This window comes from Parasteatoda tepidariorum, chromosome 7 (assembly GCF_982258835.1).
Source record: "Parasteatoda tepidariorum strain Cologne lab strain chromosome 7, Ptep-v5.0, whole genome shotgun sequence".
In the NCBI taxonomy this organism is placed as follows: Eukaryota; Metazoa; Arthropoda; class Arachnida; order Araneae; family Theridiidae; genus Parasteatoda; species Parasteatoda tepidariorum.
The window spans coordinates 72,630,180-72,648,269 of record NC_141761.1 but is presented as its reverse complement, the minus strand read 5'-3'; the positions used below and the strand labels follow the sequence as shown (position 1 = coordinate 72,648,269).

Sequence of the window (18,090 nt, the reverse complement as noted above, 5' to 3'; positions counted from 1 at the left end):
TTTATTGCCATGATGATGTAAAAGAGAACTTTTAAAATATGTGTCGAATTAATTCAATATTTACAAAATTATATTTTAAATATTTATTAAATTGTATTTTAAATTTATATTTTAAAATATATTTTAAGAATTATATTAAAAATATATATCAAAATTCCTTTTTTAATTCAACAGATGAAACTTAATTTAAATGTTTTAAAAAATGCTTAAAACATGTTCACAAACTTATCTCTTTTGGTGAATTTTGCGTAATCTGTATTCTTGAAATCTACTAAAATATTATACTAGTACAAAGTAAGCTATTTTATTATCGAATACACATGCAAAGTTTTTAAAATATCCCAAGAGTTTTCTTTCATTATTAATTTTTTTAAATATTTTTTGGTGGGGAAGATAAAAATTTGCAAAATATAAAATATTAAATTTATTAATGTAATTATGAATAGTTATATTATTATTAATGATTTCAGTATTATTAACTTTAAAATTGAATCGGTGTATGTAGAATAGAATTATGCTTGCTAACTTTTACTTCGGGAAATTTGAAAGGAAAACTATTTTTGATTTTTTCTATCACTGCACAGAATAAGCTGGTGGGTGATCACTTTAATTGACCTGTGTAGAGACCGAGGGTGCGCGGTATCGGTCCTCATTAAACTGCTCTACCGTAAAGTGCTCGACTTAGCGTGCAAGTCATCAGACTACCAGAGCAGGGGAGCCATTCCCTCTGCAGAGGATCAAAATTACGATGGCATGTATTCGAATCATCCTCAGGAGTGTTTCCCAGACCGTCGCCAATAACCCATTGTACAGCTTTAGTAAGACTTAAAGTACCTACCTACCTCACCGACATCCATAAGCATCCTCCTACGATACAGTTTGCTGTAATTCTGATCAAAAACATAGCAAAATATGTTAGTTTCTGTTTGATAATTGACTCTAGCTGTTTTATTTAACAATATCTTATCTTTATCTTTACCTTTATCTTTATCTTTTTACCTTTATCTTTACCTTTTCCGATAGTTTTGGGATATCATAACAAACATTATACACATCTGTATTGTAACTATCATGATCAGTTCCAACATCACTGATATTTGTACATCACAAAGCAATAATTGGCCCATATAGCAAAGCAATTACTGGGTCAAATATAGAAAAAAAATAATTATGTTACTAGACAGAGAAAAAAATATTGTTAAAATTACCGTACAGCATGGTAATGATATTTCAAAGGTAAAAAATTAGAAAAAATATAAATAAAACATAATTCTGGTAATAAAACCAAATTATACGGTATTTAAACAATTTTCTTGGTAATTTTTCCATTGGTATTGCAAAGTTTTACCGGACAGTCGAGTTTTGAAAATTATAGCTCCTATTATCACACAATTATCAAAAATACAAAAATGAAAAGTAAATTTCAACTGAAAAGTAAATTCCCTTAGAGCCGGAAACACGATAAATTTTACCACATTCTGGTAGTTTTAACCATACTTATTTCTCAGTGTGCGACATATTATAAATAACCAGACATAAAGGACTTTATCTATCATTTTTTTCCGTATACGAGTAATAGGTATATAAATTTGTCTTATCTATAATGATGCCTTATGTATGTACCTCAGCTGAAATAGTGAACGGAGCAGTAAAAGAAACACAATAAAATCACAATTTGTTTTAAAATTAATTAATTATTAGCAATTATAGAAATGATAGCCATTTTGTTATTACAGCAGCTAATGTGACTGACAAATGGTTCTAGAACTTATACCTCTATTTTAAATAATGATATATACCAATTAACTCCGAAATTCCTGCATATATTCCACGGTTAACAGTTATAACATTTAACGGTTAATTAATTTAGCGTTTTTTACTAATGTCTAATTTTTTTTCTCTTTGTATCTATTTTAAAGAATATTTTTATTTTGTTTGAAAAATATTTTTCTTCCAGTGTTCCGTAAAACATTCCAGATCAAATTACGGTAAAAAGTACTGGTCTTCATGATGCAGGTACTTTTTTCCGTAAAATCTATTTTTATCGGAGCATGCTATGGTCAAAAAATCAGATATAATGTAATTTTAATACAGTTATAATTACTGTAAAATCACGCAATTATTGTTAATAATTAAATATTACTGTAAAAATTACGGCATAATATTCTACGGTAAAAATAGATTTTATGCTAAAATGGATTTTACGGATAAGGTGTGGATTTTGTGAAAGTGCAGGTAATTTCTTCCGTAATTTTTTTTTTAAAATCTTTCACGGAGTAGGTTAGAAAGGGCGAATTATAGAGATAAAAAAAATTTCTACACGATTTTAGATTCTAAAGCATTTAAATATCAATAACTTCAAACAAAAGAATTATTTGAATAAATACTCGCTTATTTCGTAAAACGCTTTTATTTTGTAACGTTACAAGAAAATCGTTGGATCGTGGAAATAGTGGAATTTGGCGAAATATCTATGAAAACAGCTTCATGAGCTATCTGTGGGAAAAGTATCGAGCCTCGTTTTATTGATTTTGGCGACTTTGGCGAAAGGTGCTCACGTGACGACAATATTGTTCTCTGAATCTCCGAGGATGCTTCCTAAGGTTAGTACAAAAGAAAGAGAAACAATTTAATGCAGTCCATCGCAGAGATATAGTCTAAAAGAAATTTGACTGAGACCCCATTTTTCAAAACAGGTGGTTTGTTACTGTGCATTGTTGATCTTGCAATTAACTTATGAATTCTCTCATGTAGCTGCAAAAATTGAAAACAAAAATTCCTATGTTTAATGTCAAAATATGATGAGAGTATTTTCTAGGTGAGTATTCATTTTTGAATTTTGTGATTTTAGTGATTGATCATTGTCAGGGAGGAATAGTATTATACTTAGTACTGTCATTTTAATTAAAAAAATGAATTAATTAAGAATTTCTCCATTTATTTTACAAGATAAATTGTTTAGGTATCATAAATCCGAAATGCACTAACCTCTTGAGATCCAGCGTAAACAATGTTTAGTACAATTTTATCACTTAAAAAACAATATTTTGATTTTTTTCTGCTTCTATGCTTTTGCAAAATAATTGTCTTTGTGAAAATATAAATAGATTTAATCTCATTAGTTTAAGTTTTTAATTAGAATTAAAATTGTGAGAAAGGTAAGAAATTCAATTCCAAGTAAACGGTTTGACAATTTTATGACAAGAAGTTTTTTTTCTTTTTTTAGTCTAGTGGATTTTGATTTAGATCGAAATGTAAAGAAATACATTACATCCCAAAATATGAAAAAAATACTAATAATCATAATATTTAGACTTTTTGTAATGATTAAAATTAACAACTTAAATTATATAATTATTTTTTAAATAACAATTGTCTTTCGTTCCGTTTAAGGTATATATTGAGGTAAACATCGTTTTTTTCTGTTATTACTTAAAGCTAGGTTGAAAATGGAAAGAATTAAATGGAAATAATTAAAGTATAATTATTGAAAACACATGTGATTGGTAAGACAAGAGAGCCTTGTAGATTTAAAGGGACAGGTACCTTCGATACATTAACAAGATACAAAATTATGGTTCTCAGTAAAATTGCTAGAAATAATATAATATTTCACATAATTTCATTAAAGTTTATAAAAATTAAAGTTATCAGTATAGCAAAAATAAAACATACGATCTTGAAACTAGTATCTTGAACAAGAATCTTCTACTGCGTGTCGCAGTGGAAAATCAACAGAGACTTTCGTATTGAAAATTGAAATGGGTTTAAATAATTTAGGCTGAAATAATATTATTCGTTTTATAATTTAAACTATTAAATTAAGTATGTAAGCATATTTTGAGTTCAAAACACTATTCATCGGAGTTAGCGTACAGCAGTTTAAAACATTTGCCTGTTGCCAAAAGTACCTATTACTTAATAGCATTTTTTTTTTCTAAATTGTATCTATTTATCTATAAAGTTGCACAAATTCTAAATATTAGTTTGAAAAGTTATGTGGATTTTGATAATGCTGAACGCAATATTAACCATTTTAAGTATCTATGGTACCGTGTGAATTTAATAATATACTCCGTGTGACTATACTCCATGTGGAGAATTCCATGAATTGATGCTCGTTGTTAAACTTACTAAGTTAATACAAAGTTAAACTAAGCTAACTAAAAGATACAAAGGAAAAAATATTAGTTAACTATTAAAATTTTAAGTTGTAAATTTTATTTTGCTTACTTAAATAGAGTTTGATGATGTTCTACGTAATATTTAATTATCTTTTTCACCCAGTATTTACCACTTTAAATATCTAAAGAATATTAATCTGATGGCATCTCTCGGGTAATTATACACCGTATTGAGAATTCCTTTAATTGATACCTGTAGTTGAACTTACTAAAATATACAAAGGAAAAAAATTAATCTTAGTTCCCTATTAGTTATTATTACCTACCTGGATTGCATAAGGTGTAAATTTCATTTTGCCCATTTAAGTAGAGTCAAAATAATAAAATATTTAATAATATTTGATTATCTTTTTCATCTGGTATTAAGCATTTTATGTATCTATAGTAAATTGTTAAGCCGGTTGGATTTTTCGAGTAATAACTTTAAGAAACATTCTATAAAATTTAAGATACGAAGATGAAAATTAATTTGTTTTTACTTAAAATTGTGTTGTAAAAAAAATGTTTAGTAAAAAAATAACAATACAGCTTCTACGAATTATTCATTAATTCCTTTCAATCCAAACGAATTCGGCTTCAAAATTTTATTCTCATTCTAAAATTTATTCCAATTCTTTCACGTTTAAAAACTTCTTCTGTCAAAGGAATTGCATTGTGGAAAACATAAAACTACTGATATCTAACAAATCATTTTTTAAAGATTTTGAGGATCTGAACTGAAGTATATTGTTTATTTTATGCCATATTGTTCCGAAGTCGTTTCAAAAAAATATTTTATGCTACATACACGAAGAAAAAGATTTCAGCCAAAGTAATGCCCCAGTAGCACGTTGGAAAAACGTAAGCAACTTTTATTTAATATGTAATCGGTTTAGGCTGTTTGATCTCCGACTAAGTGAAATCAGTACTTTTCGATTAGCCGAGCGTAAGCAAAAAATTTAGACTTCCACTAATGTTTATTAATTTTTTTTACTATATTCTTATCTTATTTATTTTTTTAAACACTGAATAAACGAGCGTTCACAAGAAGAAAAAAATTAAAGAGGAAAAAAAAGTTTTCCTTTCCCCGAAAAGTACTGAAAATCATTTGATTCATTTATTTTTTTAAACAGTGAAAAAAATGGATGTTCACAGAAAAAAATTAAATAAAATAAAAAAAGTGAAAAAAAAATAGTTGAATTTTCTTTTGCCGAAAATTACTAAAATTATTTTTTGAAGTCCTTTTTAGATGTTTGCTGTAATTATGGTATAAATTTTATGGTTAAATGCATTTTGGGGATACCGCACTCATGTTGCCAGTACTTTCTACCGTAATTTAATCTGAATTTATTTTGCAATGTACACAAAATAAATATTTATATTTTACAAAAGTATATTGCACATACTTTTATATTTAGTTTTTTTAGTCTATAAGTCAGATAAATTCAAGGAACAACTTTAATTCGGTGTTATTCTTTGACTGCGTCACCAAATTAATATACCTGATATCACGTTTTTATTTTGTTTATAGTGATTCTTTCAAAATATGTTTCCATAAAAGTAAATAATATAAAATCAACGGTATTTGAAATAAAAAAATAGTTATGTATTATAAGGCAAATGTAATAGAAAAGGGGGATTCACATAAGACAAATTTAAAAATTCGCCATACTATTATTAACGCTAATGATTTTTATTTAAGTTAGGTAATATATGCATATTGAAATAAAAATATAAGCTATGCACTTAAAGGCAAAATTAATGGAGTAGAAGAATTTATTCGCTGAGAGGAACAATAAAAAATTGCAATGCTATTATTGACGAGAATAATGTTTAATTACTGTTGATAATATGTATTAATTAAAATAAAAATATAACATATCTACTAGAAAGTAAAGTAAATATAGTTATTCAATATAGTAAATATAGTTATAAAAGTAAAATAAATATAGTTATTAGTAAATGTAGTTAGAGAAAATAGACTTATTCATTTTGGAGAACCTTAAAAAATCCCCACTCTATCAATACCAATGCTTAATTAATATTGGTATTATTGAAAAGAAAAAGAGCTACTAGCTAAAGAGCAATATTAATTTAGAAAATGTTAATTGGAAATATGTTTAGGGGAACCGTAGAAAATCGTCATACACAGATATTACGTTCAATTAATTTCAGAATTATGTACTAAAATTGTTGTGGTATTTGGTGAAGTTTTAATAAGAGTTTTATGAAGGCTTTTTGTAGTTTTAAAAATTATATTCCCAGTGATCGCAAGGATATTGTATTAATACTTTAATGAATTAGAATTGAAAGAACTTTATTTCCACAACTACTTATAAATATTTGAAACAGTATATTAAAAGTTAGAGAAATGGCCATGCACTCTCTTCTGCTATCAAAATCTTATTATAATTTTATTTAATTTCAGAATTTCAGCTTTATTTTGATGCTACCGATAAATGTATTTCGAACATTACTCAAATGTTGCAGGATATGTAGCATGTACAAAATATTATTGTAATATATATTGACAATAATTAAAAGGGCTCTGATTCAGGTAGTTTTTCTACAGATACTGTAGAATTAAGTGACATATGGCCCCTTAAAAGGGATACGTACCAGAGAAAACTACTTCATAATGTCGATAACAAATCAAGTGTCGATTATATCATTTACAAATTGCGACTCGCATGAGTTGTCCGCGAACTGTAGCATATCACGTTAAGTGATGCTGATTACAGTTAATCTCTAATCTGATGGGATGAAGTACCAATAACCGTGTTTTACTTATTTTGAAAACTACAAAATAATATAGAAGAAAGAAATAATTGAAATTATTTTTGCTTTATTAATTGTGTGGTTATATACCTTACGGTTTTGTGCATGATTTCGTCATGATATTATCAGGAAAAAGTAACCAAATTATATAAAAGTAAGTGCTTTGTTATTATCAGGCAAAAGTAACCGAATTACATTTAGATATTACAAGACTAATTTCGTTTAATAATTAAAAAAACTAATTTCGTTTAATAATTAAAAATAAAACCATCAAGTATCAAGGAATATTTCACTGAAGACCATTGAATTTAAGAAATCCAAGACAATTAAAGTATTTTTCTCTTACATCATTTCAAATGATTAGTAAATTTGTCGGAGTTGACATCACTCATCACAAACAAAACATCTCACAATTTATGTAGTAGTGATTTCTAGGAAATATTTATGTCATATAAAGCTTGGTTAAAAATATTTTATTCGCATTTTATTATTTTGCATATTTTGAATACTTTGAGTTTCAATTGCAAAGCTTAGAGGAAAAAGGCACCAATTGTCTTTCTAAAAAGTTAAGCAATTTTCGTTTAAAATCATGTTATAGTCAGATATATGGAATTTGTGTATATATATATATATATATATATATATATATATATATATATATATATGTATGTATGTATAATAAGTTGTTGTGATTACCTCAAAAATTAAGGGAAATAAATCGAGCGCATAGAACACAAAGCATTATAATTTTTTTTCTGAAACATTGCTACATTTGTTACCAGTTAATTATAATATTATAACATTTCTGAAAATTTTCAGTTTTTTGAGAACCATATTAATCCAAACTAACTCAAATTTGACTTGTAGATATTCTATAAAAAGACGTGATATTTTTTTTTAATTATTAGCTTTTTTTAGATGGTTACTTTTTCTCAAAGCCATGATATTTCAAATTTGTTTGCAATAATAATAATGATTATGTTGATGTGAAAATTTATATTTTGGATATGAAAATTTTAAAATCCAATGTTTTAAGGCAAGGAGAAAGAGTAAATACCGCCAAGCGTGTAAAGAAAAATTATCATTGAGGGCCATATGAGCCGTTTTGTTTTTTTAATGTAATACGCTATATGTTTTTATGTAAAATATGGAAATCTGTAAATGGGAATTTATATGAGACAATATATTAAGTGTTCACCAAATATTTGAACAGATTTTTTTTTAGGTTTACCAAAATACGTGTTGTAAAATATCTAATTTTACAGCATCAACTGCCTTTATTTTCAACGAACATAAATTGAAATTTAAAAAAATGTTAAGTGTGATAGATTTCTTTAATTTTTTTTAATAATAGTACTGCAGTAAAATAACAAATCTTTGTATCTAATAAAAATCAATATAAACCTTTAATCAATCTCATTTGACACTTTTAATGTTTATATATATATATATATATATATACTAGCTAAATTCCCGTTCTTCGCATGGGGTGAATAAAAAAAGAAGAAAAGAATCATTGAATCAGTACTGAGAAACACAACGCAATCATGCTCAAACTGAAAGGCATATACCGACAAAATTAAAGAACTTGATGGAACCAGGTAAATGATAATTTTAGGGGAATTAATGAATTAGGTAAAATAACATAAAGTGGTTGCCTCTACATGGGTATGTCTAAAGTAACAAAACTGTTTTTACGATTACCTTTTTCTAATCCATAACTAATCCATATTAATTTTTAGAATGCTTGCACGATTTTTATTACAATAAGGCAGTGGTAAATAAAATGAAGCAAAGAATTATTAGTCCAGCCTCCTAATAAATTGGTAATAAAATTTTTCGTTTTGAAAATGTTATTTACCTGGCTCTTTCACTAAGTTTTTCAATTAGTATAGCTAAAATAATTTCGATTTTTTTTTTTAAATTTTATATGTTGTAATCTTCGGTGGCTTTACGTTATTGAAGTAAGCAAAGCTCGTTGTTTATAAATTGGTATTTTTGGTAAAAAATAATAGTTCTTCATTTTCTGTCAACAAATTAATTTACTTTAATTATAATATTTTTCGAATTAATTTCATTAAATTTATTAGTAATAGTAAAAAGCTGATTTCAAGTAATTGCAAATATTTAAATAAACTTCTCTTGATTAATGCATACCTGCCAACTTTTACGCATTTGACGTAAAATTTTATTTCTATATTTAAAGTGGTGGTAAAATGTATGCTTTCTATACATTCCTTGCATTTATAAACTTAATTTATAATCATTTTGACCACCACTATTTTTTAAAAAATTAAGCATATACACCGAAGAGCCATTACATTATGACCTCCCTGCTAATAGCATGTAGGAACACCTTTAAGCCTCAAAACTGCCAGCACCCGCCGTGGCATTGATTCCACAAGGTGCTGATAGGTAGTCTGAGGTATCTGGCGCCAAGCACTCCCCAACTGGTCCTGCAATTCCCTCACATTGCGAGGGGGTAGCGTGGCAGCACGAATTTGGTTTTCCAAGTAGGACCACAAATGCTCTATTGGATTAATGTCAGGTGAATTTGGGGGCCAATAAATGACTTGAAAATCACTGAAATGTTCCTAGACGATTCGACCCTTATTGCATGATGCATTATCCTGTTGGTAAAAACCATCCATGTTGGTAAAAAACTGTTGCCATGAATGGGTGAACCTGGTCTGCAACTATGTTCAAGTAGCTTACAAATTTCAGGGATTGTTCTATGAGGATTATGGGTCCTAATGTGCCCCTTGAAAACATTGTTCCTGGGCGAGAAACCATGAAAACCTGGCCGAGCCCATTGTTATAGATGGAGGGTGGTCATAATGTAATGGCTCTTCGGTGTATACTAATATGTAATACTGTTGTGGTACTCAGCATAAGCTTTTTCAAAATACAGCGTATGTTTCTGCCTAAAATTGTAATTTAAATTCCATATTACAACCACTGGGGAAAATCATCCTCGAAAGATTAAAAGTTGGCAGGTATGTTAATGGTATTCCGATTGGGTTTGTGGACAAATACTTGATTTAGTATAGAATGGTCTTCCAGGGTGAAATAATACTATGACTGAGTCCCCTTAGGATCGAAGGTTCGGACGGAACGCATTGAAACGTAATCGTAAACGTATCATCAATAAACGAAAACTACACCGAAGAATCATTACATTATGACCACCCTCCATCTATAACAATGGGCTCACCGAAGTTTTCATGGTTCCTCGACCAGGAACAATGTTTTCATGGGGCACGTTAGGACCCATAATCCTCATAGAACAATCCCTGAAATCTGTAAGCTACTTGAACATAGTTGCAGACCAGGTTCACCCATTCATGGCAGCAGTTTTTCCTGCTGGGGATGGTGTTTGCCAATAGGATAATGCACCATGTCATAAGGATCGAATCGTCATGGATTGGTTCGAGGAGCATTTCAGTGACTTTCAAGTTATGTCTTGGCCCCCAAATTCACCTGACCTTAATCCAATAGAGCATTTGTGGTCTTACTTGGAAAACCAAATTCGTGCTGCCACGCTACCCCCTCGCAATGTGAGGAAATTGCAGGACTAGTTGGTGAGCGCTTGGTACCAGATACCTCAGACTACCTATCAGTACCTTGTAGAATCAATGCCACGGCGGGTGCTAGCAGTTTTGAGGGCTAAAGGTGGTCCTACATGTTATTAGCAGGGTGGTCATATTGTAATGGCTCTTCGGTGTATATCAAGGAATTGTAAACGATGGTGAGAACAGTGAGAAGAAGACAGTTAAATTAGAGAAAAAGTGTTTTGTTTACTAAATTATTTTTTAATATATTTATTCGTATACCGTTTATATAATTTAACCTCATTTTTCTATTTTTAAAACAGCATCAAAAATTTGACTACTATAGATTGCAAAAATGTCCCAAAATGCAAAAAAAAAACATATTTATCAAGCCAAAATCTCTTTTAAATTCTTTCAATTAAAAACTTAAATTGCGTAATCAATCTGTTTATTATTCTAACTGTTTGTATTAACTACCTGGTTTAGTCAGGTTTTACCTATATTTTTTTCCTTATTCCTTCCTTCTTTTCTCTGCCTTCCTTTCCTTTTACTTATATTTCTTTCTCAACAAAAAAATAACAATTTTTACAGATTAAAAATGGCTTTTTGCTTTCTAGAAAATTCTTAGGGTTCCATTTTAATACTAAGCTGATTCTGTAAATATTATTTTGGTTCAAAAATTCGAACCAAAAATGTTTTGTGCATTTTGAATAAGAGAATGATTTAATGATATTCTTTATGAAAAATTGAGTTTTATTTGAAAGGCAAAAAAAAATGGTGGAGTGATTCTAATTTTAAAAAGCGTTAGTTAGATTTGTATCAGAACATTTTAAACATATTTGAATTCGTCCAAATCAAACCAGTGGTCGTTACATTGTCCAAGGTTTTTGAAATGTCATCAAAAAGTTTAATATACAGTTTAATATTATATACAGTTTAATATTAAGTTAATATACAGTTTAATATTTTGTCTAATAATAATAGTAAATAAGAATCTATGCGCAAATAAGAGTATCGTATTCTAATAGTTCAGGGTCTCAAATTAGGGAGTGCAGGACACTGGAAACTTTTCATGTGTTGAATGAAATGGATTAAATATTATGATGTCAAAGTTAGGACAAGAACCGCCGTTCTATCGGTCATGAGACTGACGATGCCCTCGTGGCAGTAATATGTCCCCAGCCGTAAGGAACTAATGAGTTCATTAGGTGAGCCTCGTTGCTGCGATAAAATTCTGGTTGTTTAACTGTATTAGGTAAAATCAGTTAATAAACGGTTTTTCTCACAGTTAGCAATTTGAATGCCATCTTATTTATGGTTACTTGACTGCGTTTGTATATAGTGAAATAACTATTAAATAAATAGTCATGTAATCATTTTTTCGCAGCCGTAAGGAACTAATGAGTTCATTAGGTGAGCCTCGTTGCTGCGATAAAATTCTGGTTGTTTAACTGTATTAGGTAAAATCAGTTAATAAACGGTTTTTCTTACAGTTAGCAATTTGAATGCCATCTTATTTATGGTTACTTGACTGCGTTTGTATATAGTGAAATAACTATTAAATAAATAGTCATGTAATCATTTTTTCGCAGCCGTAAGGAACTAATGAGTTCATTAGGTGAGCCTCGTTGCTGCGATAAAATTCTGGTTGTTTAACTGTATTAGGTAAAATCAGTTAATAAACGGTTTTTCTCACAGTTAGCAATTTGAATGCCATCTTATTTATGGTTACTTGACTGCGTTTGTATATAGTGAAATAACTATTGAATAAATAGTCATGTAATCATTTTTTCGCAGCCGTAAGGAACTAATGAGTTCATTAGGTGAGCCTCGTTGCTGCGATAAAATCCTGGTTGTTTAACTGTATTAGGTAAAATCAGTTAATAAACGGTTTTTCTCACAGTTAACGATTTGAATGCCATCTTATATACTTGACTGATTTGTTTGAATATAGTGAAATAACTATTAAATAAATAGTCAATTAACCATTTTTTCCAATAAATTTCTAACAGTGTATCAGATTTTTTGTTCCGTAACATGTTCCGGTAAAAATGAAATTTACATTAAAAAGTACCGTCATCCTGTGTGCCTGTACTTTTTACCGTATTTTTTTACACTTTAGGTATTTTTTAGAGGGAAGCCGCTTTGGAAGCATTGAAGGCATTCTGAAGAATGTCTAAGCATTTGATAAAATTTGTATCTTCAAAATAATTTTCTTGTTAATGCTTTGTCTAAAAATGCCTGACATTCTATAGAACATAGCCATTCCATACATTGACAAAATATACCATACATAAAACTAAAAATTTCAAAATAGGTTCATATTTTTTCTCATTTTATCCTGATATTTTTTTATGAGAACCATAATTGCAGCAGCCACGTGACAATATTCTGCGGAACAGATTAATATCATGAATTAAACACTGACTTCCTGCCTTCCAATGAACCTCTATCAATAAACTTGACCTATTAAGCGTATTTCTTTTTGTTTTGTTTTTAAAGATGCTGATCTGTAGCATCTCAATTCTTTCAATTCGTACAGAATTTAATGATGCTGCATTTATCAATATATTTTTATTACTTAATAAAATAATTTTAACAAACCCTTAAACGAATAATTTTAGAAACTTCAATGCATTCAAAAACTTATTTTGGAAATTACACTTGACATGTCAAGTTTCATTTACTCTGTTTGCAATGTTAGTTAAGATTTAAATGTAAATATAAATAATATTGTTTGTTTTTATGCAGTGCTAATTGATTTTTTTTATGTTTTTAGCAACTGTTCAAGAGCTAAATTACTATGTCTAATTCACCGGAAGTTGGGTGAGTTTATGATTTTACTTAAAGTGTTAACACTTTAATGTTTTTATTATACCTTTCTTGTTGTATTTTTAAGATTAATTGTTTGAACCGAAAAATTTAAAATTTTAATTGAGCTTTTAATTTTAGAAAAATTGTTATAATTAAAAATAGTTTTGTTTCAGTGAACTATACATTTCCAGTTCAGTTTTGGTTTATTCTCATCGTATCATTTAAAAAATTTGCGAAAGTAACGTGCTTAAATTTAAAACAAATGACCAAAAATAGCTTCAACGTAAATGCAAGAGGTAAAAAATATAAAAATAAACTTAAGATGAAAATAATTTTCGAAAACAATTTATTATTTTCTGATTTTTTTTATTGATTTGAAATATTTGAATAATAAGGTTGCATTATTTTTTTTATTCTATATTATAGTATTTTTTATTTTATTTTTGATCCAAAACGTCAAAAAACTAAAATGATTCTAACTAATAGTTTTTCCGGATGCCTCGTTTTTTATTTCAAACTATTAACAGATTTTGAAAAAAGAAATAAAATTTGAATAGAAAGGTAAATAGTTATGAATTTTATTTTTTTCAAAGTATAATTTTTTTTATCTTGATCGTTTGAGCAAATCTTTTTTGTATAAGAAGTTACATTCAAATGATAACTTTATAGATAAAAAATACATTTAAGTTATCTTTAAATTACGTTTCAGTAATAGCTTTGTTAGATATATTAAACTTGATTTCTAACGAGAGCACTTCAACTGTTATTCATCGCATTACTATCAAAACAATAATTATAAAAGAAGGAAATTTTAGCTTAGATTACAATTTAACTTAAAGCATTTTTTCATTTAAATAATTATTTACAAGAAACTAACAAAATTATGCACTAGAAAAGTTTTGTTGCATGAACTCTTACATTTTTCTTTCTATGCAATTTTTTTAACTGTAATTCGAATTAAAATTCAGCAATTTTAACTATTTGTTATTTTAACTATTTGTAATTTTAGCTATTAACAATTTTTCAGCAATTTTAAATAATTGTATGTTAATTAACAATTACATAAAAATTTACAATACAACAATTTTCTAATTTTTATTATTAGAAATACAATATTCTTTTTAAAATAATTTTATATTGATATATGTACCTAGTTTGTAATCTGTACTTTATAGTACACACTTCAGATAGCCGATTGGCATTGATAGTTTCCAATTAGTAGTTGCATAATCACCTAGTTAATAGTCACCTATTCGCATAGTATAGTTAATTTTTTTCTCCATATTAAAATGATAGCCATTATATGGTTTTATAATTATTTTATGCCTAGGGATGTTTATATTTTGCAGTTTAATAGCATTTAAATGGCTTTTATACACTTTACTGTGATTTATGATTGGAGCACTGGTACGCCAGCACTCCAATCACATTAAAATAAGTTATCCAAAAAAGACTAAGCTAAGTCTCAGTGTCATTTCATAATTTCGTTGAAATGAAAACCGTAAATAAAATGCCAAATAAATGTGAAATGAAACTTTGAAAAATCTTTTTATCAAAGTAATTGCTGACCACAGTTTTTTGATTGACTTTAGCCGCCTGTTTGATCTATCTTGTATAAGGCAGTATGTAATCACTTTATTTCAATAATTAAACATAGAATTATTTTGTCTTTTGTTTAAAAAATTACAGTTTTTTTTTAATTATAAATTTAAAGTAGTTTTAAACACATGATGTGAATAAATTATTTAAGATTTTTATTGATCAAAAGTATAAGTAGATATTTTATTTTATGGTGTATAAATAGACTTTAAAAATTTCTAAATGGCAATGGCAGTTGGGGAGCTGGATTTTTACCAGTAACATTTTCGGGTTTTCAAAAAATCTTACTCTTCCCATACAGAAATGAGCCAAACCTAGGGTAAGTATCGGATATATGACTATATTTTTTCAAATCAAAATAAAAGTAAAAAGAATTGAGATACAAGCAACGTTTATGCATATTTTAACTGTACCCAATATAGTATCTTAAAAAATGAGGAAAATAATAAAAAAAATTATTTGAAAATATAGCTTTAAGGTTGCCATCTCTCTTTAATGTCGAGAAGAGTTAACCATCCAATATTGTAAAGGAAAAATGAGGTTGAAAATAACACTTTCCTACAGTTAACAATGAATAGCTTATGATTAATTAAAAATAAATAAATTTTACCATAAAAAATTTATAAAATGTATCTAATAAATAAATTTTATTTAACAGGTTTAATCCAGCTCCTTCAAGAAACTTTTACCACATTTTTCAAAGGTTTTGAAAAGTTTTACATGTTTTATGGAGCCATTGCATATTATGTCATATGCATTATTTTAGTGAACCTGTTTGTCACATATTTTAGCACTTTTAAAATTTCTTTAAACCTTACAGTCTCTATTTCTGCACATGAAAAATGGTCATCATTTCTTGATTTTATGTGGCCATCAGCTTGCCTAAACTGTAGATAAATGGCCACCGAACTAATAACACCACTCCGACAATACATTCCTTTTCATTATACTCAGGAACAATGATTGGACTATACAGGGTGGTCCCGAATTCATGGTACAAATTTTAATGGTAGGTACAGGACATTGTAACAATGATTTATTGTATAGGAATGTATAGTCGCAAGTGACGCGGTGAGGCGTAAACAGGAGAAATAACGGCCGAAAGGAAAAACAAAGATTTTATTGAAAGCGTTGTTGACAAGTGTCATGTTTACAGTAAGTGTTCACAATTGCGTTCACCAGAAGCGATACATGCTTGACAGCGTCGGTGGAGCGATTGGCGTACACGTTCAAAGATGCCTGGTATTTCACGCACACCTGCAGCTGCAGATATGCGAGCGACGAGATCCTCATCTGAGTCAACTGGAGTCTCATAAACAAGATGCTTTAGATGTCCCCATAAAAAGTAATCGAGGCTCGATAAATCCGGAGATCGGGGTGGCCAAGGGATTGGTCCACCACGCCCAATCCATCGAGCACCAAACGTGGCATTCAGGTAATTCCGTACATCAATGCTGAAGTGTGCTGGCGCCCCATCGTGCTGAAACCACATGCGGTTACGAATGGCGATCGGAACATCATGCAGCAGTTGTGGTAACACTTCTTTCAGAAAAATAAGATAGCTTCCGCCACTGAGTCGCGTGGGTAGTAAGTATGGGCCAATCAAAAAGTCGTTCACAATACCAGCCCACACATTAATACAGAAACGTTGTTGAAACGCATGTGTACGCGTTGCATGTGGATTGGAACATGGGAACTGGGAATTGTGCGCATTAAAGACACCCTCGCGGGAAAATGTCGCTTCATCTGTAAATAGCACATCACCTACGAAATCCGGATGCAACGCACATTACTGCATCACCCATAGGCAGAAGTTCACGCGGAGAGGATAATCTGCCGGATTATCCTCTCGTATGCAGAAAAGGATATGTTGCATCGTAATACGTACTTGTACTTTCTGAAAATGGAAGGGGTGTAAGCGATTTTCGTTTAACACTCTGCATACAGTCTGATGACTCACACCTACGTCACGCGCAACAGTTCTTCTGCTTGACTCGGGTCTATCAGCCACAATGTTCAAGATGCTTTCTTCCAGCCTTGGAGTGCGTACAGCTCTTAATCGACCAGCGTCATGCCTGTTGACGTCGAACGCACCTGTTTCACAAAGTTGACGATGTAACCGTTGAAAAATTCTATGATCCGGCATTCGTCGATCAGGATACTCCGCGCGATACATTCGTAACGCAGCTCTGCCGTTACCATTTGCACGGCCGTACATGTAATGCATGTCTGCTTTTTCTGCATACGTAAAGTCACTCATCGTCTACGGCAGCACAATTGTGAATGGCGCTTTTCCCTACTGCGATGCATCATTTTCAACGGCGGCTAGACATCTACTGCCCTCTACCGGCAATGATACCAACCGATTACTCCATTTCTCTTTCCTTCTATTTCCCCTGTTTACGCTTCACCGCGTCACTTGCGACTATACATTCCTATACAATGAATCATTGTTACAATGTCCTGTACCTACCATTAAAGTTTGTACCATGAATTCGGGACCACCCTGTATATGCGTCTTAAAAGTTCAGCTAGTTGAAAGAAAATATAACCTAGATATTAAAAAACTATAAAATACGAAGATTCACAAAGCTTTTTTAAACCTAAATAAAATAAACATTAAAATTTTAACTACACTTTATTGTTACAAAAAAACAGCACATTATCGAAATTAATAGAAAAGTTTAACTATTTCCTATGAAACAATATTTGCTGTAAACTATTAAAAAATATCTAAGATATTTAGATTGGCCATCTCTCTTTCTATGGCCATTAAACCAAAACTTACCCTACACTGAGAAAAATTCAGGATCAAATTATGGTATAAAGTACCAGCACTTTGGGTGCATCGCCCTCAAAGTTCATTTTACCGTAAAATCCATTTTTACCATAAAATATTATACCTTAATTTTTATAGTAATATTTATCAAATTAGATTGCTTTAGTGATTTTACGGAAATTATTACTGTAGAAATTTCAGTCTGTCAGATGTTTTTTGTTTCGTAGCATGTTTCGGTAAAAATGGATTTAACCGCAAAAAATACTGGTACCCTGAGTGTTGTTATTTCACTAAAGCACTTACAATAATTTTTTACAGTGGATAAGATACATAAATACTAGCACAATAAGAGTAAATCTAGCACAATTCTATGAGACTTTTAACAGGTACTCTTTATACATTGTTG

General features: G+C 29.5%; 1 protein-coding gene across 4 annotated transcripts in view; it reads left to right on the top strand.

Moving 5' to 3' along the window:
* The first annotated feature begins 2,579 nt into the window (after positions 1 to 2,579).
* Positions 2,580 to 18,090, top strand: part of LOC107455636 (uncharacterized) — a 76,515-nt gene continuing 61,004 nt past the window's right edge. Inside the window, exons 1-2 of one of the 4 annotated variants that reach the window (XM_087168061.1) lie at positions 2,580 to 2,818; positions 13,272 to 13,318. In XM_087168061.1, the coding sequence (XP_087024187.1) occupies positions 13,296 to 13,318 (23 nt within the window). In that variant the 5' untranslated portion in view covers positions 2,580 to 2,818; positions 13,272 to 13,295. The remainder of the gene's footprint in view (positions 2,819 to 13,271; positions 13,319 to 18,090) is intronic. The other 3 variants (XM_087168063.1, XM_087168062.1, XM_087168064.1) reach the window with 3 other exon arrangements.